The sequence below is a fragment of the Calypte anna genome, chromosome 7 (genome assembly GCF_003957555.1).
Source record: "Calypte anna isolate BGI_N300 chromosome 7, bCalAnn1_v1.p, whole genome shotgun sequence".
Classification (NCBI taxonomy): domain Eukaryota; kingdom Metazoa; phylum Chordata; class Aves; order Apodiformes; family Trochilidae; genus Calypte; species Calypte anna.
The window spans coordinates 32,460,188-32,479,698 of NC_044253.1; the positions used below are offsets into that span (position 1 = coordinate 32,460,188).

The 19,511-nt window shown below is 41.4% G+C and overlaps 2 protein-coding genes across 2 annotated transcripts; both read left to right on the top strand.

The window, feature by feature from the left end:
• The first annotated feature begins 1,309 nt into the window (after positions 1-1,309).
• DUSP19 (dual specificity phosphatase 19) lies at positions 1,310-8,218 on the top strand. Its single transcript, XM_030454496.1, has 4 exons — positions 1,310-1,583; positions 1,780-1,826; positions 3,099-3,251; positions 7,028-8,218. Exons 1-4 carry the CDS (start codon positions 1,367-1,369, stop codon positions 7,247-7,249), a joined length of 639 nt encoding a protein of 212 aa, XP_030310356.1. The 5' UTR covers positions 1,310-1,366; the 3' UTR covers positions 7,250-8,218.
• Positions 8,219-9,764: 1,546 nt separating this feature from the next.
• NUP35 (nucleoporin 35) lies at positions 9,765-18,304 on the top strand. Its single transcript, XM_030454495.1, has 9 exons — positions 9,765-9,849; positions 10,718-10,888; positions 12,726-12,853; positions 14,890-14,950; positions 15,553-15,694; positions 16,064-16,133; positions 16,223-16,351; positions 16,853-17,020; positions 17,388-18,304. Exons 1-9 carry the CDS (start codon positions 9,816-9,818, stop codon positions 17,463-17,465), a joined length of 981 nt encoding a protein of 326 aa, XP_030310355.1. The 5' UTR covers positions 9,765-9,815; the 3' UTR covers positions 17,466-18,304.
• The last annotated feature ends 1,207 nt before the right edge of the window (positions 18,305-19,511 follow it).

Here is a 19,511-nt window from a genome sequence, read left to right on the forward strand (position 1 = left end):
TAGTGGGACCCTCCTGAGTACAGACCACGAGCAAATTTTCCCCAGGTCTTGCCTATTTCCTGACACAAGGCTCTCTGCATTCCTGCAGGATACCTTCCACTGTTCCTGGTCATTCACAGGGGCAGCTGTAGCAAGCCAATGGAGCTTGAAAAACATCAATGAAATACATTATATCCTGCCAGCATAAGTTTGAGGAATAATAGAACATTGGAGGGAAAGTACTGTAGTAATACAACCTTAATCTACAAAGGAGCACGGAGGACTGGTAAAAATCAAAATGTATCTCTAGAGCAATTTAAGTTAATAGTATTACCATTTAACTTCACAAATATTTCACATACTTAGATACTTTCTTTAGAACACTTTAAATACTACTCTATAAAGAATACACAAAAACATAGGCATTAAGTGGCTTGGGAATGAGGAAAAAGCAGCCTCACCTCGCCTCCCTTATTTTCCTATTTTGCCTCTTTGGTAACAATTTTTGGTAAGCTTGTTTCATTTAGCCTCCCTTCACTAGTCCAATGACTCTGGGAAACGAAGTATTTCATTCTAATATTTTTCATTTAGCTGCTTACAATATTTTCCCAATATGCAAATCCCAATTACAGTCATACAGGAACTGCTGCATGATTTTTAAATATTTTTTTTTTTTTTCAAAACAGCAGCATTTTTGTTTTGGAAAATGGTCATTTTCAATTGAAAATGCTGTTTCGATTACACTTGCTGCATTTTCCACTCGCAGCCGAAAACCACATAGATCATAACAACAAAATAATTAAAACCCCAGGAGCTTTAGGTGAACGCAAAGCTTCACTAAAAAAGCACCGGCAAACCCCACTGGTGACCCCAACACAGATCACAGCGCTTTCAGCTCTCTAGGGCGATCCGAACGTCTCGGAGAGAGCTATTTTCCCACATCTGTCGCTACGAGGACTCCAAATAGGAAGACGCCACAGCGCACAGCCCTCCTAGAGACTGGACTGGACCGGACCGGACCGGACCGGACCGGACCGGACTGGACTGGACTGGACTGGACTGGACTGGACTGGACTGGACCGGACCCACCACCCCACAGGGAAACCGAGCAGACACAACCCCAACCCGCCCGGCATCCACCACCGTCGCCTCATTCCCTCTCTGAGGCAGCCACCGAAGCTCCGCCTCCCGCTGTCCGGCAGCCAATGGCGTGTCACCATGGGCGGTGACTTTTGATGGGCGGAGTCGGCAGCCAATGGCTCGTGTCCCGGCTGGGGAGGGTCAGCCAATGGCGTGAGGCGATGCGCGGCGCTGGCGGTCGGACGGGGCTGGGGCTGTGCCGGTGACAGCGGCGGCGGTAGTCGCGGGGGAGCGGCGGGCCCGGGCCATGCACTCACTCGCCCAGGAGATCCGCAGCTTCTCCAGGACCAACCTGCGGAAGCAACGCACCCGCGTCACGACGCTGACCGGCAGAAGGATCATCGAGACGTGGCGCGGCTCCTGCCTGCAGGTGGAAGAGGAGGCGGCGGCGGTAGCGCCCGGCTACGTGCAGGATCTCAGCGCCGACCTCCAGGTCGGCGTTGTGAAGCCTTGGTTGCTGCTGGGTGAGTGGGGCCGGGGGCGGCGGAGGGCGCCGGGGTGGGCGGTGGGTGTGGGGCGGGAGCAGCGGGAGCGGGGCTGCCGCCACTCATCCCGCGACGCTGGCGCTTGCTAGGAGAGCTGTGTCCGGAGCTTCCCGGGGGCGCGGTGCTGCCTGCCAGGAAGGGGGTGAGGGTGGTAACCCGCCGGCTTTCTCTTCAGGGTCTCAGGATGCTGCTCACGACCTGGAGACGATGAAAAAACATAAGGTAACGCTACACCGAGACAAAAATGAGTCTCGGAGAGTCCTCGTCCGTTGATTTCTTTTTGAAGTTAAAAAGTCTGAAAAATTCTGTACTTGAGTGGGGTACAGGAAAGCTGGGGAGGGACTTTTTACAAGGGCATGGAGTTATAGGACAAGGGGCAGGAAGAGGGGAGATTTAGGTTAGACATTAGGAAGAAATTCTTCACTGTGAGGGTGGTGAGAGACTGGCACAGGTTGCTCAGAGAAGCTGTGTGTGCCATTCCTCTTCCTGTGCCTGCCATTGTTCAGTGCCAAGTTGGATGGGGCTTGGGGCGACCTGATGAGGTGACAGGTGTCCCTGCCCATGGAAGGGGTTGGTACTAGATGAGCTTTGAGGTGCCCTCCAACCCAAACCATTCTATGATTTTCAGGAGACTTCAATAAAAAAATATATCACATTTACGTTTTTAAAAGGTTGTTCCGTTTGCATATGGATGGATGTCCAGGAGCTTCACATGAAACTGAAATACTTTTCTTGCAAGACTAATGATTGTTTAGAGCTGTTTCATAGAGCAGATGGCTCCATCTCCATGTGCAGTTCAGTGTCAGGCACTCAGGATCATCAGCCTCCTTGCCTGATGGAGAGGGATGACACAAGAACAACAAAGCAGCAGCCTTAAGTCTGTTCAGAACTCTGGTCTTTTTACTCTTCTCTGTTACAGTCATGGGGTGATAAGGCCTTTGGACAGTGATGCTTCTGCAGGACAGGGAGTGCACCAGGCTGGCAGCTGGTGCTGTCTAAATGTCACTTCACTGGAAGTTAAGAGCCCAAAACCTGGCTGTAGCCTGAGCAGAGCAAAGGTGGCAGGAGGTGGTTTCGCTTGCCAAGTGCAGGTATAGTTTACCTTGAAATCCTTCTGCTTCAGTAAATGGGACTGGCAACTGAGCAGCAAGAACATTAAGCTGATGGCTTAGGGCAGGCTTGAAATTTAGGTAATTGGTGGTCTGTGCTCTCATTCCTATTCATTTCTCTTTTGTTTTCTATCTGTGCACTGACAACTTCTTTTTCTGTTGAAATTCCTTACTTTAGTCTGTGTTTGGCTGACCACAGATCTTTTTATTTCCTCTCAAAAAAAGAAATAGATTTTTTTCACAGTGCATTTTAATATGCAGCAAAATTTTGCTTGGCGAATAGCACATCATAGACAGCAAAAATCTATAAAACTGAACAATGCAGTTGTTTAAATTTCATTCTATGTATGCCTAAAGAATACTCTTCTCATTTTTTTGGACTTAGGTTACTCATGTTCTAAATGTGGCATATGGAGTCCAAAATGCCTTCCTTGATGACTTTATATACAAGACTATTTCTATTTTGGACCTCCCAGAAACTGATATAATCTCCTATTTCCCAGAATGTTTTGAGTTTATTGAGAAAGCCAAGATCCAGGTACAGTATATCAATAATTAATGCTACTAGTTACCCTGTTTAGATTATTTATTACCCTGTGTTTTAGGGAAGTGCTTCTTTGATACAGCTGGACCAGTGGCTGGCTTTAGATAAAGAGATCCATCCCACTGTAAGTCTAAGTAGTTACATCTGACAAGAGGGAAGCTTTTTTTTTCCTTTCTATAATTCACATGTCAGGGTTATTGTTTTGCATTAGAAGCAAACCTAACAGAGCTTTTACAGATCCATGTGGTTTGTCAGCAGCTGTCCACCATCCCAGTGCTTTTCTTTGATCATCCACTGAAGATACAACACATTGAGCTATGAATCCACATGAAATTATGTACCAAATATGTCAGACTGTTAAACAAGGGGTTTAACTGCTAACAAAACTGGTGGAGGGACTCCTTTGATTCCTACTTGTTAAATTCAGGCTTACTGTGTAATTTATTACAACCATTGCTTTGGTATCAGAACTGTCTTGACAACCAAACCTGCATGTTACCTCACCATAGCTACCTAATCTTCATTATTTATGTAGATTGGGATAAAACAAGATAGTCTTGCCCTAGCTTTCTTCGTGTCACGCAATGTTCTTTCCTTCTCTAATTTATCATTTATGAGATATGTGATACACATTGTCACTTAGGACCTTTTCAAGGTTTCTAGTTACGTTTTCCACTTCATTTCTAAATGAGACTTGCCATTCATAACTGCACAGAGTTGCTGTCTGCCTCTGGTATTTATGTTCCAGTTACTATTTTGTAACCAAATGAATTTTCCTAAAAACTGTCACAGCTGTATCAATATTTTTCTAATGGGACAGTTGGGTGAAGGAGCAGGCAACTGATGGAACAGATGTTCCCCAGGATGTATTCATTAAGTATTAGCTACACTAATATGCCAAGACAGGTCTGGGGATGGTTAGAATCACTTTATTTCCATGGTCAAATAGTGTTAAAAGAGCTTATGACAAATTGTATCATGGAGTGCTCTTCTGTTGAAGTAATCACAAAGAGATACTTCTGTCTCATTTCCTAAGGTGGCAGAGAAACGTTCACTAATGAGAGACCACAGTATTTATATAGAAATTACTATTAGAACGTGGTTAACTTAATGAAGTAGTATGAGAGCGCTTGAATTTGACAGTGCAGGTAAAGCCTGCACTGTTCAATAAGACATTGCTGGCTTCTACTTGTCACAGGATTGACTTCTTTAATCTTCTTAAGTCTGTAGACATTATGGTACAAATTCTATATGGATCAGAGCTCACCTTTACTTCTAGGGTCCAAATTGTCAGGCAGATTTTCCATGACATGTTTGGTGACCATGTCAGAACATAATGCTATGAATGAGGAATTTTTTTTTAATCCTTCTGTTTAATACTTAATTATAACACCTCTAAAATATTGTCTTTTCAGGGAGGAAATTTTAGTTCATTCATGAACATCTCTTATTTCTGTGCCTCCTAAAGAGAAAGCCCTGGCACCACTCCAATGTAAAGTAGATCTGTAAAGGAGCTACATTAGCCCATGGTCCTTCACCAAAAGCCTTACACTTCTTTTTAATTTCTTTCCCCAGGGAGGCTTTTTTCCCCACCATGTATAACCAGTTTAATCATGTTTTGTCCTGATGTAAGGTGGTTTTGCTTCCTTCTGTACAAAAATTTAAAAAAGCCCAAGCAGCTTGATATTGAATCTTAAGAGGTTCTTTCAAGACCATGGACCATGGTCAGCAAAGGCTGGGCTGTCAAGATCAGAGGAAGGAGTTGTTGGTAAATGTAGATAAATTTCATATCTGCAATCTGTTTCTCACTTTTATTCTGTATTCACATCTAATACAAAATTAGCATGCCAGATTAAGCTTTGCATAAAGAAACAATGGAGATTAGCAAGGAAAGATAAAGGTTTTCAGCATTAAATTTAGTTTAATGTCACTTCCAATGTCCATGAATGTTCAGTAATTTTCAGGTCTGTTCTATGGATATCAGTATATAATTTTTGGCAATGGGCTACTCCAAAACTTAGAAGAAATATGAGAGAGGAAAATAAGGCATAAACCATATGCTTAGAAAAAAAAAAAAAGGATCACTCTCCATACTTATTTCTCACCCCCAATGCCACTGCTAGATATTGATCTTGATTATGTCTGAAAGAACTCCCATTAATTCAGTAAGAGCTACTCCAGATCTACAGTGGATAAGCTTAAGCAGTTGCTTTGTTAGCAGTGGCATAAATGTAATCTTTGATACTATAATTTTAATGTAATTATAACAAAGGCAGTAGTGGATTTACAGGTCACCTCTTGGCACTTCCTCAGGTAGTTAAAAATCTGTGTATAAGCCTGCTTTCTACTCATTTGTAGTGTGTGGTCTGTAGTGATTGGGAAGCATGGCCTGTGAATGTGAGAAAGGGAATGAAGATGACAATTTCCATCAAGGAATGCAAAGGGGATGTGATTCCCATAGCAAAAAAGGGGGTTCTTGTGGCTCATTGTGCAGGGATGTAGGAGCTTAGATTCAGTTCTTAGCTCTGCCATAATCTTGCCAACTTGAGCAAGTTAACTTGAGAAGAATTCTAGCTGCAGCTTGGCATTTCCTCAGCAAGGATCATAATACTCAATTTCATACTACTTTATTATTTTTTAAACTGAAGATTTTTTGGAACAGGAACAATTTTAAAATACCAGAACAATTGCAATTGTAACATAAGTCATCAAGTTCCTGGAAGGGAACCCTCCTGCTTACAAGGTCTTTTTTTTTCCTCTGGGTAGAATACCATTATGTGTACCTGTTAAGGGCAGACAGTGTAGGCTGTTTATATCTAGAATATATCTGCTTAGCCTCAAATATCTGAGCACATTGTTTAATGTTTCAGTATCTTTATTTAGAATATAGAGATGTTAGGGTCTTCTTTTTGTGAAAGTAGCCTTTTGGCACAGAGATTGGTATGAGCCTTATCCCAGTGATAGTCTGACATACAAACGTGATAACATCATGAAGCCGGGGGCTTGCAAATGTCACCTAAGCCAACTAGATTAACACACTAAACTTGTGTTAACTTGTGTTAACTCCTGCCTGAATTTGTAGTGTCTTTATAAAGAGTAATCTTAGTTGCCTCAAAGGTTGTGTGGGAAATGTTTAAGTAGGATAAAGGCATTTTTATAGGCAATTCAGAGTAAGCCTGAATTTAAATCCCAGGAGAGGCATTTATGAATCTATGGGAGGTTCAGTAGTATTGGATTTTGTACCTTAGTCCCTGTTTAAGGGACATTTACCAGCCACTACAGTTGTACCCAGCAGTGGGATGGGGAGGTGGGGATTTGTTGCAAAAAATATGGTATCTTTTCTGATTTTTCTGTTCCTATGCATGCTCCTGCTTTCCTAGAATCTTCACTGAAGACCCTCAGAGCATGCAAGAATTGTGTGACTGAAACTATAAGATGTTCTGAAATCTGTTTCTAAATTGTCACCCAATTAGATCAGGTATCTTCATATCCCAGGTGTCTATGATTTCATTTTTACATGGGGGCTGGGGAAAAGGACAGGGGAATGTTTTTTTTTTATAGTTCTAAGAGGTGAATGATGTATGAAGTACTTAATAAAGTGGGTTTGGGTCTTACATATGTGTTTGGAGTTGCTTATAAATGCAAGTATTCGCTTTGATCTCAGTAAGGAACTTTTAGTAAGTCTTAATTAATTTTTATATGAAGTTTCTAATACTTCTTGCTATCTACTTAGTGAATATCCCAACCTATGTTTCATTTATTTCTTGAAGGATGGTGTTGTACTGGTCCACTGTAATGCAGGAGTCTCCCGTGCAGCAGCAGTAGTCATCGGTTTTCTAATGAATTCAGAAGGACTGAGTTTTGCAAGAGCCTATTCCTTGGTTAAAAATGCAAGGCCTGCAGCTTGTCCAAATCCTGGCTTCATGGAGCAGCTTCACAAGTACCAAGAACAGAATATAAAAGCAAATGGCAGCATAAATGATCACAACTGATCAGAAGGAGATGACAAAAAAATCTTGTTTGGCTGTACAGTAACTGATGTTAATCTGTCATTTTGCAGTCCCCATTCACATGTGCATTTTTAACTCTTTATGCATTTTTTTTGTCTCTCCTTCAACCCTTTTTTTCAGCATTCACTCTAAAGGCCAAATACTACTCCACTAACTTCAGAGTTGATTTTGCCCAAGAATAAGCTCTTCTTAGAGCATGAGTAGAAGGAAAAAGTTCAATTTTCCTTGTAATATTAAAAAAAAACCCCATTTTTAAAAAATGAACCTTCAAAGAATGCAGGCACTAGAGGAAGAAAATAACTGAGGTGAGTTGCCCTATTTAATTTAATACTAAACTAAATATTCATTCTAGTTGGTTGTAAAATCTAGATAATAAAATGTTCCTATCATAAAGTACCTCAATACTAGATTTTAAATTTATGTTGCAAATAAAGAGGATTTTATTGCATTTTTGGGGCTAGGCAGCCCTTAAATATTTTTTGAAATAAAAATAGATGGCCTCTTGATGGAATTAAAAAGGTGCAGGATATTTTAATGCTTCATTTCTTTCTAGCATTTGTCATCTAGTAGTCATTTGAAGTGTACCAACATGATGTTTTCAAAATGGTGTAACCAGGCTGTCACAGTTTTTTTGTAGATCATTTCAGTAGAGATACAAAAAAAATGTAAGTCTCTCTCTGACTCACTACTTCTGCCTTTTCTTTGCATTCAGTCCTTATTTACTGTCCGATCACTCCATTCCACATCATGTATAAAGAACAGATGTCATAGGACAGGTGATCTTGACCCTCCTGACAGACCTTGGGCTGGTGTTAACTGTCTTAAGATGGCATGTTAAAAACCCAACCAACACAAAGTGTAAAAGATTTAAACAGTATTTTTGGGGCCTTCATGCCAGTTCTAAATGGTTTGATATGTTAATATGCAATGAAATAAAAAGAACACTGTGTTTGGAAAAAAATTGTGCTGTATTGATACGAAAGGGCCAGTTTGAAGAACTGATAAAATATTGTCTTCTACTACTCTTACCACTAGTTTGAACTGTAGCATGTCATTGCTGTGAACAACATTGGGCCTTGTCCTCAATACTGATTGTTCGTGCAAAGTTTGGGTTACACCCACCTGATCCAATAGCTGTTCTGTGGTCATCTGTTGCAAGACGAACCTCTCTTAGGGTATGACGCTCCAAGGTCCAACCAGGTGTTCCAGCAGAAACTCACAAATAGTGCTCTGAGTCTATAGCCCTCAGGGTTGACTAGCCTGGATCAGAGCTATTGCTCAAAGAGCACCCAATCTCTCTGCTGACTTGCTCAGGACTGAGCTAAGCCTGTGCTTCAAGCCTCACCTTTTATTGGCCCCCTAATCCTGCTCATGTGCAGTGGGGGCCCGCCCTAATCAGGTACAGGTGGTCTTAACAAGCTCATGCCCACTACCTGGCAATTAGTGGCACCTGGTTGCCTCATTTCACTAGTCATCACTCTGCCATTCCCATGGGGGAGCTGGTCACTTCATTTCCATTTCAAATGTGCATGGCCACGTGTGCTGTCAGCCTTGGAAATGCTTGCAAGCTTTTTTCCCTGGCAAGTCAGCTTTCCTAATTCACCTCAGAGTTCTTAGCCCATAGACATAAACCAGCATAACCATTTTTAATGATAACTGCAGTTCTTTTAAGACATGTGTGTCATGGTTGCAGTTGATGACACCTGAATCTTGGCACAAGAGCTGGGTTTGTGGGGGTGGCTGCTTGGGGGGCCATGAGGCATGGGTGCCATAGGGACACTAAAGCATGATAAAAACTAACAAAAAGATGGTCCCCACCTGAAGAGCTTGGGCTGTCACCTGTGGGGCTGTCCACAGGTCAGGTAAATGCTTTGGGGAAGACATCTGGCTGCTGGGCCCCTCCTGGGTAAGGAGACAAGGGGTAATGGTTTCAAGCTGGAACAGCATCAATTCAGGATTGCAGGATACTGTTCATGGCCTGGAGACGATGAAAAAGCCTAAGGTAATGTTATACTGAGATATAAAAATGAGTTTCAGGGAGTCCTCGCCTGTTGATTTCTTTTTGAAGTTAAGAAGTCTCAAATATTCTGTACTTGAGTGGGCTACAGGAAGCTAGGGAGGGACTTTTTACAAGGGCACGGAATGAGAGAACAAGGAGGAATGGCTTTAAACAGGGAGAAATTCTTCCCTGTGAGGATGGTGAAAGACTGGCACAGGTTGCTTGGAGCAGCTGTGTGTGCCCTGCCAGTGTTCAAGGCCATGTTGGATGGGTCTTGCAGCAAGCCCGGTCTAATGGGAAGTGTCCCTGCCCATTCAAGACGTTCGGAACCAGATAATTTTAAAACTTCCTCCAACCCAAACCGTTCTGTGACTCCCAGCTGTGAGGTAACGCGTGACGCCCCGCACCCCCCCCCCCCTCCTCCTCAATCCGAGGCTGCTGAGGAGATGGCGGGAAGGCGGGTCGGAAGTGACGGACGGAGGAAGTTCCGTCCTGTTTGAAAGCACCCAGCGGAGTTGCCAGCGGCCTTTTCCCCCTGCTAAAGCCGACATGGCCACCTTCGCCATGGAGGCGCCGCCCGCGGGTAAGTCGAGCCGCGGCACCCCCACCCCGGCTCCCCGCCCTCTCTCTCCCCCTTTGGGACTTTTACCCGCTCTCCCCACCCCCACCCCCCCCCCCCCACCGATCCGTACGGCGGTTGGTCGCGCACGAGGCCGTTGGGCGGCGCGTGTCGCCTTAGCGGTGTCCGTTCTCCGGGTACGGCCGCCCGGGCATGGGAAGGGATGTGGGACCGGGGCCCTTCCCCTGTCCCGGGGAAGGAGGGACGCCTCCTGGTGGGGGAGGCGATGGAGGAGTCCGGGAGCCGCAGGGCTGGAGTGGCTGTTGGGGAAGAGCGCGGCAGGAGGAGCGCTTTTTTCCTGAGGAAAGCGAAAGGGGCGTGGGGCTGGGCCAGGCAGTGTTTTGGGGTACGGCAGCCGTGTGCAGAGCACCCCGAAATGCGCGGGCAGCTAAGGGCTGGGGCGAGGCCGTCTGTGGCAGCAGGGAAGCCGTGATGTGGCTGGCGGGAGCCCGCGGTGCTCTGTCGGAACAGGTTTCTCAGGCTAGGACGGGGAACCGGCAGGCATGGGGGTGGGAAGCCAGCCCTGGCGGGATTCCTTTTTTATTAAAAAAAAACGCTTTAAAGCCAACCCAAATACCAATGTTACCCACAAAACCAGAAATCCAGCCGTAACCTAGTGTATTTTTTAAATGATGCATTAGCGTGGCAGTTCTTCTAGTTGAAAAAAAATGCAAGATTGTGATAAACTTTGATTGGAAAATACATTAGAACTGTCTCCTAGGCGCTTACTATATAGTGTTTTACATTTCTTTAATAGAACCACTATTTGAGTAATGGAAAAGACTATATCCCATTGCTTCTATGTTTTTAACTTGTGTTTTCATTACCACAGGAGCTGAGCCAATGACTCTTGGCTCCCCGACATCTCCAAAACCAGGAGCTAGTGCTCAGTTTCTTCCTGGATTCTTGATGGGTGATTTACCTGCACCAGTGACTCCACAACCACGTACTTTAAGTGGCCCTTCAGTTGGTGTTATGGAAATGAGGTCTCCACTACTTGCAGGTCTGAATTTGTGAATGCTGAAAAGTTATCCTGGAAGTTAAAACTTGGTTTGTTTTATTGCTCTGTGTGACTACTGCAAACCTGAATTCTTGTAATTTCATAACTTGCAGAGTTCTTTGCAATGAAGTCTAAAAAAGCACTTTTAGGTTGCCAGACTTCTGAAAACTGGATGGACAAAAACTTTAAAAAATTCTTAATTAGTATCTAGTGGCTGTATTTATAGTCTTGATGTCTGATGTAACTGAGCTGGAGTAGTGATTTTACTTAGCTGTAGGTCATAGAATCATAGAATGGTTTGGGTTGGAAGGGACCTTAAAGATCATCCAGTTCAACCCCCCTGCATGGGCAGGGACACCTTCCACTAGATCAGGTTGCTCAAGGCCCCATCCAACCTGGCCTTGAACACTTCCAGGAAGGGGACAGCCACAACTTCCTTGGGCAGCCTCTTCTAGAGTCTCACCACCCTCACAGGAAAGAAATTCTTCCTAATGTCTAACCTAAATCTACCCTCTCCAAGTTTTAAACCGTTTCCCCTTGTCCTCTCACTACACATCTCTTTCCAGCCACTTAACTGATCCAACTAGGGAAAAGTCCTAACCTGTATTTCTAAGGTGGTGGCAGAATGGTCTCCTCTGAGAAGGATGAGTGAGTTGCTAATAGCTTCCTTGATTTCTTTCATTTCATGGGTGATCTTGGCTCTTGGCTTTTGTATTAAAACAGCTGGTGTAAGCTGAGTATCTGATGGTGTTAGTGTGCTAGTAATTTTGAAGGAAAAATTTAGAGTTAAAGTACTGCAAGATAATTTTAGATATTTTCTTAAAGTTTCAAGGAGAATGATGGTAATGGTTCCCTTCCAACCTGAGACATTCTGTGATTTGTGGTCTGTTAATCTGCTTCTTGCTCTCTTCCATCCCCTTGTTACCCCCCACATGCAGGCTTCTGAGAGAAATATTAATGAAAATTCAAACAGTCATGTACATTTCACTTAACTGTTATTAAAAGGGTTTATTGCAGCCTTAGAGTATCAATTCTAGAAAAGGGAGAACTAGTAAGATACAAGGAAAGGCCTCCCAAAATGAGTAGTCAGGTAACTCAAAAGCTGGATGAGTGTTTCGTATAATACACTGTAACAGCTTGAATGTTTAAAAAAGTCTCAAAGTTCAGAAATTATTTTTTACCACCCCCCTGAGGTAAAACCACACAAAAAGTTCAGACTGATCAAGATCTTTCAGTCATTTTAGTTCTGTTATACTGGAAGCCCCAAAGCCTGCAAAACTGGTGAGCAGCTGGCTTATCTTCATCCTGTCCAAATGCAAGCTACTCCCTGCTCTCAATAGCTTACATTTTTATTTGATATGAAATTACTTGTGGTAATGTGACAACATGTGCCATGCCTATGTGCATTTTGGCTTGTTTCTTTAGCATGCATTCTTTAGCAAGTCTTATGTGTTGCTTTTGCATCTCTGGTACAAGTAAGTTAATCTCTGAAACATAAAATACCCCACTAACCTGACTTAAAATAGGAAGATATAGCCATTCTCAGAACTTCCTAAAAAGAGTAAGTGTGTGTAAGTAGTGAATATACTGGGATAATAAGAGGGCTAAAAGTTTTAGATAGTACTTGTGTAAGGAGATAATTTCTGACACATTCTGCTATTCTTACAGTGAACGTTCAGACCAAAACAGTTTACTAGACTTAATAGCCTTTGCAGCGCCCCACTGAAACAGTCAACAGACTTTCATGGCTTAATTTACTGTTGAAGTTTCCAAGAACAAGTAGCAGTGGAGTAAAATTACAGGTTTTCTCACATTCTTCATTTGTTCTTTTTAATTGCAGGAGGATCTCCCCCACAACCAGTAGTCCCTACACATAAAGATAAAAGTGGTGCTCCACCAGTTAGAAGCATATATGATGAATTATCTAGTCCTGGACTTGGATCTACACCTCTAACCTCAAGAAGACCAGTAAGTGGCTTATATACTGGCCTATTCTTAACCCAAGATCACAGAACCATTTTGTTAGGAAAAGACCTTTACCCTCATCAAGTCCAACTGTTAACCCAGCCCTGCCAAGTCCACCACTAAACCATGTCCCTAAGCACCACGGCTACACATCTTTTAAATGCCTCTGGGAATGGTGACTACCATTTCCCTGGGCAGCCTATCCCAATGCCTGACAACCCTTTCAATAAAGGAATTTTTCCTAATATCAAATCTAAACCTCCCTTGGCAAAACTTGAGGCCATTTCCTCTTGTTCTGTCCCTTGAATCTTGAGAGACTGACCTCCCCTTGCTCCCAACCTCCTTTCAGGTAGTGAGTGAGATACTCTCCCCAGCCCCCTTTTCTCCAGGCTAAATAACCCCATTTTCCTCAGCTGTGTCTCATAAGACTTGTGCCTCTAGAGCCTTCACCAGAAGGGTATAGATACCAGGAAAAATGTGAGGCAACTTACTGCTCCAGTGACTTTTCTAAGTAAGTTGTATCAAATGCTATAGCAAACTGGCTGTTGAGTTTGAGCATCATGCTGTTGACTAAGATTCTGTGTGTTTGGTGTGCCTCTTCCTGTTAAGTCTAAGTGAGAGCTGTAGTCATAGAGATGTCTCCTATCATTTTTTTGATATTGTAGAGAATGATAAATGCAAATCATACCTCTGCTGTGCTTGATACATGAGTAATGCTTAGGAGTTGCATCTTTTCACCTTGTAAATCTTTTGGGCTGCTGATTGCCACAAGGGTCCATATGTGCATTATGCTTTTTTGTAATGAGCAGTAGAGGCACTTACTGAAATAGAAGGAATTATGTGCTGGGTAAAGTATCAAACTTTGTCCAGGGAGGTGGGATCAATTTTGAAAGAAAAGTAAAATTTCTAGAAGGGCATTCTAATAATAAGCACTGCTACTCAGCTGAGAAGTCAAGGATTCCTAGGTCCTTTTTCAGTGACTATTCTTTTGATGCAAGGAGGCAGCCTTTCACTGAACGAGTGGTCTTTTTATTGAGTGCTGCATTCTGAAAAGTTTACTCTGAAATTTCAAGTTCTCTGGGAATGACAGAATTTAGCACTGTGTTAAGACTGGATATTTAAAAAAAAAGAAGACAGCTTATCAGAATGGAGGTTGCTAGATCTGCAGGTGCTCCAGTTTGTTTGGTCATACATCTACTAAATGCCATGATTCAGGCTCAAAAATACACTAAATTTTTTTTGGATATTGAAATCCTTCGATGTTGAAAATAGCTACTAGCAGCTAAAACTTGAAGTACACTTTCCTTCAGTGCAACTGCACAAAGTAGTTGAGAGGGAAAGTAGGTCTAATGAAGAGGAGCCCTTCAGACACTGAAAATCAGATGCACATAGCTTATAGTACTGACCCCTTTTCCATCAGGATGCTTGTGAGTGTGTGAGTTTCTGTACTACAGCAATAGTGCACTGCGTGTTTTAAAGCAGTTAAACTGTAAAGTTTCTGAGTCTTGATACCTAAAGCTCCTTGGTTGCACAGAGCATGTGATTGGTGTTAGGTAACAGATGTTTTACTTCCTATTACCCAAAACTCACTCTGAGCCTAAATAAGCTTCTTGTATGCCAGTAGCTTGTTCTTGTTAGATGACAAAATATTGTAGACAGACCCTGTTGCTTGGGGTGCTTCCATTCTGGAGTTTGCTTTACATTCCTGTTCTATTTCTGGTATTTCCATTTAAGCTTCTGAGCATGAAAGTTAAATGCATTCTCTTCTAAGGCTTAGTAATCAACTGGAAATTTCAGAATGTAAGTTGAGGCTTACTGGATGTTCATTCAGTCTATCATCTACTAGGCTGCCTGCTACAGTTGTCAAATAAATTTTAGTAATGTTAAATATGCAAATAAATGTCCTTATTCTTAAATTTAGGAGTAACTTAAGACAGCTAATTTTCTATCCTGATGCTTAAGTTATCTGAAAACAGTATCTTTTGATCTGAGAAAGGTACCTGTGAGAATGATTTGTTACTTTCTGTATTTTCATGCAGGCCAGCTTTTCTTTAACACAGAGCCCACTGGTTGGAACTATGCCATCAACCCCTGGAACAGGTAAATGTCCTGTCAAAATACATAGTCTACTTTCTTACTGCTTTCCTTAACAGACAAAAGTCATCACTGTTCAAGCAACATCAACTCATTACTAATTTGTGAATGATTTGCATCTTTATTTGCTAGCTTTTCAAAAGGCATGTGGATAGGAAACACTTTTCCACTCTGTTTCTGTCTGAAATTCAGTCAACTCCTTATTCAGAATTTGTGGTTGAACTGAGCACAGAGGTTGCTGTACTTGAGCTAAGCAGCTGAGATTGAGGTGTTGCTTTCAGTCTTCATAAGGTTTCCCATCTTACTCACAAAGCCATGGCTTCCTGCCAAGCTTAATTCTGCTGTTATGTTCCTATTTAACGTCTGTATTAAGCTGCTGGTGTTTAGAGGTCAAGGAGAAACTGAAGTTGCCTGTCATCAATCTCACTAGCATGGTGTCAGAACCAGTTTACTGTTTGGCTGTGTCTGCAGATTGACTGCCATCAAACTCTTCCATATGCAAGTGCAATGCTGCTTGATGCTGCATCTATTTGTCGACTATAGGCTCTTAAGCTTATCTTAAGTCTTGCAAAAGCTAGTTGGTAAACAGAACCCTTTCAATTTAACAGCTTCAGGCATGTTCAGTCCTGCAAGTATTGGGCAACCTAGGAAGACTACTCTATCTCCTGCTCAGCTAGATCCTTTTTATACTCAAGGTGGTTCCCTGACTTTAGAAGATCACCTTGATGACACATGGGTAACTGTATTTGGGTAAGTTGATGTCTAAAGTATTAGAATGTGGATGAAGTCTTCACCATATGAAAAGAGGTACTTGGATGTTACTGTTGCCTGATGCTCCTAGGTTCTGCAGGGAATACAACTATAGTTAGAATCAGCAAATATATGTATTTTAGTGGAGCACCTTAACTTAAGCTACACGGTAGTTTTTTCAAGTTAGAAATGCAGTATTCTGCCATGGTGAAGTGCCTAGAAGGATAATATTACTCAGGTTGCTGATTCCAAAATGAGATTAACACACTGGTCTCTTTTGGGTTTGTAAACCCCCTTAATGACATTGTATTTTAACAGCAGAATTCTAGACTACTCATAATTTGAGGGGGTATTTTTTCTGTCTTTCAGATTTCCTCAAGCATCAGCTTCATATATTCTTCTACAGTTTGCTCAGTATGGAAACATATTAAAGCATGTGGTATGTCTTTAGTTTGATAATGTCTTGAAAACATTCTGGCTTATTCTTTAAAAGACTAAATTTCACAATTGTCACTGTATGCCACACAGATGTCCAACACAGGAAACTGGATGCATATTCGATATCAGTCTCAGCTTCAAGCCCGGAAGGCCTTAAGCAAAGATGGAAAAATTTTTGGTGAATCTATCATGATTGGTGTAAAGCCTTGTATAGACAAAGTAAGTTAACAGCTGCTTTTATTTAAACATAATCACTTTGCTTTGGGGCTTTCTCTTTGTTTTCCCTGACTTCTTTAATTTTTAATTTTTGGATTGCAGCACATAGGTAGTTCAGCTATACAGGTAGTGCCTATTTTACCTTATGTGAGTTTTTCTGGAGTATTTCACAAAATTTCCTACTGAGAAGGATCATTATAGGAGATGTTTGTGCTTGAAGTTGCAGTGCACAGAATTATATTGCTGTTTTTCAAATTATGCTGACATTTAGTACATACAGTGAACAGACTACAAGCTCCCATGACTTTGCAGTGACATAATCCCAAATACAGATGATTGCAGTGAGGTAATGCTTGGTAATGATGTTTGTGTGCTCTGCACTGTCAGGCACAGTTTACCTGTGGATTTTGCTTACTTTGAGGGGTGAATGTATTTTATCAGATAAATCTAGATAATAGAGGTTGAAATACTGCTTTTTGACTCTTCATTAACCCTCTTTTTAAGAGTGTGATGGCAAACTTTGAAAGAAGCTCTACATCTTCAGTGTCTTCAGTTTTCACTCCACCTACAAAATCTGTCAGCACACCAGTTCAACCTGCAAATAATACTACAAGGATCTCTACAATGAGACCTCTTGCAACAGCATATAAAGCTTCCACTAGTGACTATCAGGTATTTTAAGGCAAACAGAAGTATGTCTTTCTTTCTGCTAACTCCCCTTAGTTGTATGAGGCTGTATCCACATTAACTTCATTGTGACCTGAGCCTGTATCTTCTCCTGTCATTTCTTTAAAGATGTACTTTGAATACTAATTTACTCAGTCTCCACCGTAAAACTAATAAAAAATAATGAATTAATTACCTGTAATTTTTAGAGGTTAGGGTCTTGTTTTGGGTATCTTTCAAACATATTTTGTCAAAATAAAGTAGCACTCAGAAATGAAAAGAAAAAAACTAGTATAAAAAATTTACCTTTATGTTAACTGCTTTTCTTTGTTTTCTTTCTTCCTCTTCCCACCCCCATCTCCCTGCCTTCTAGGTGGTTTCTGACAGACAGACTCCTAGGAAAGATGAAAGTATTGTATCTAAAGCAATGGAATACGTGTTTGGCTGGTAATAAGTGGAAGTGACACCTGAAGTATGCTACTGGCATCTGTGGTTAGTTGTATAACTATTGGTGGCAGTATTTTAATTTACATCTCACCTCTTATGCATTCAGTTAATTCAGCAAACATGTAGCTTGCACTTTAAGTGATGGTAAAATACACGGTTTTAAAGCTAAGTGAGTGTAAATACAAGTGCTTTTTTCCCATTTGTGCTCTGATTGCATGATTGTAGAAAAAATATTACCACTGACTTATCCTCAGTAGTTACTTTCTGTGAATTACTTCCCAGTAAACTTGGAAATGTTTAAAATGGCAATTTTATTTACTGATCCTTTTTATTTTTTTTGTTTCTGGGAAGATGATGCTCTACTTGCAGGAAGAACACTATGCACAGGGACAGGCTCTATCCTTAGTATGTGTGATTTTAATGTTTTTGTTAGGATTCATTGATGTTTTATAATTATCTGTGGTGTCATGTTCTCAATGGCAGAGCAACCATTTACTTTAACCCTGGTATCAATGATGGGTGCTTGCAAAATCAGCAGATCTGTACAGTCCCACACAGCACAAACCATTGCTTTGGTGTAATGTGTTCCTGATGATGTTATTGGTAATTACATGAGTTTTCTGTTTGTTAACTCTGTACCTGCTGCTTTGCAATAAGGAAGATTTTGAACTGTAGCTGGGTATGATTTGCATTAAAACCAAAGTTACAGACCAGCTGGTGATATGTAACATACTCATGAAACTAGGTTCTGGTTTCAGTTGTATGGTTTATTTTAAGACTGTGGACTACATTTTTCAGAGGATTATGGCTTTATTTTAAAATAAAACTGTCATGAATACTTGTTTTCTGTTGTCTACCTCATTCACAAGCAGGGCTTTAATCACTTGGGAATCTAATTAACTTCTCTCAGTGTATATATATATATAAAATATAAAATCTTCACAGATTTAAAATCTAGAAGTAATTGTATTGTTTCGGTGATAATTTCAACCCAATTTTAACGTTCTTTTGGTGTAAAGACTTATAACTTGCAGATAGTGAGGTTTTTTGTCCTTTTTTTTTTTTTTCCTTCTCACGCCTCATCAATTTAGCTTTCTAGTAACTTTCAAAGTGAGTGGTATTTATTTGGGTAATCCATGGACACTTAACATAAACCCAAAATCTAATCCAAGTGCCAGCTGTCTGTCTCGTTTCCAATTGTAGGCACCTACAATTGTGTGTAGCTGTTCACACACCTGTTGTAACGTTGCAATAGGGTGCTGCTTATCCTCCTTGTCCTGCTTTGCTGATCACAGGCATCCTGTTTGCAACTTTTTATCTGCCGTAACTTTCTCTAACCAGTTCTGAGCCCCTGAGAAAAATACAACTGTTTATGTGCTGTCTTTGTGAATCTTTCCCATACTGTTATTCTTTTCTGCTGCCAACTCCCTTGTCTTTTGAACATAGCTGATCTTTTAATAATCTTGCAGCTGGGCCTCAAGGCCCTTAGCTCACTCTGGCTAAAGCTAATTAGTCAGGATTGTTCACATGTCCGTTTTCTTCCAAAAACTCCCAACAATTCCCCCTTTTTGTTTTTGAGCAATCCAGACTTGCTTCATCACGTGAGATAACATGCTAATGATACACTGCCATAAACAACATACTAATAATACAAAAGCACTAATAACTAATATAATTAATGAGCCTTGTCTAATTAAATCCCTAAGCAATCCCCCTAGCCCTAAGCGGTTTAAGCATTCATCTAACCCAGTATATGCAACAGTTAATTTTTTCATGTTATCTTAATCAATTGCATTTGGTTGTGAGTTGACTCTGAATGATCAGATAAATTCATGCAATACACTCCATCAAAGTCTTCACAAACATAACCTAAAAGCTAACAATAAAAAGTCAGTGGCAGCACGACTTTGTAAAACTGCATGTCTGACACTATCAACATCTTTTAGCATCTCTGTCAAAATACCACAAGTTAAGTTCATCTGCTTAGCAGTGCAACAGAATAGCACAATCAAGATATAGACGAGGGATCCCATAATCAACATATAAACAA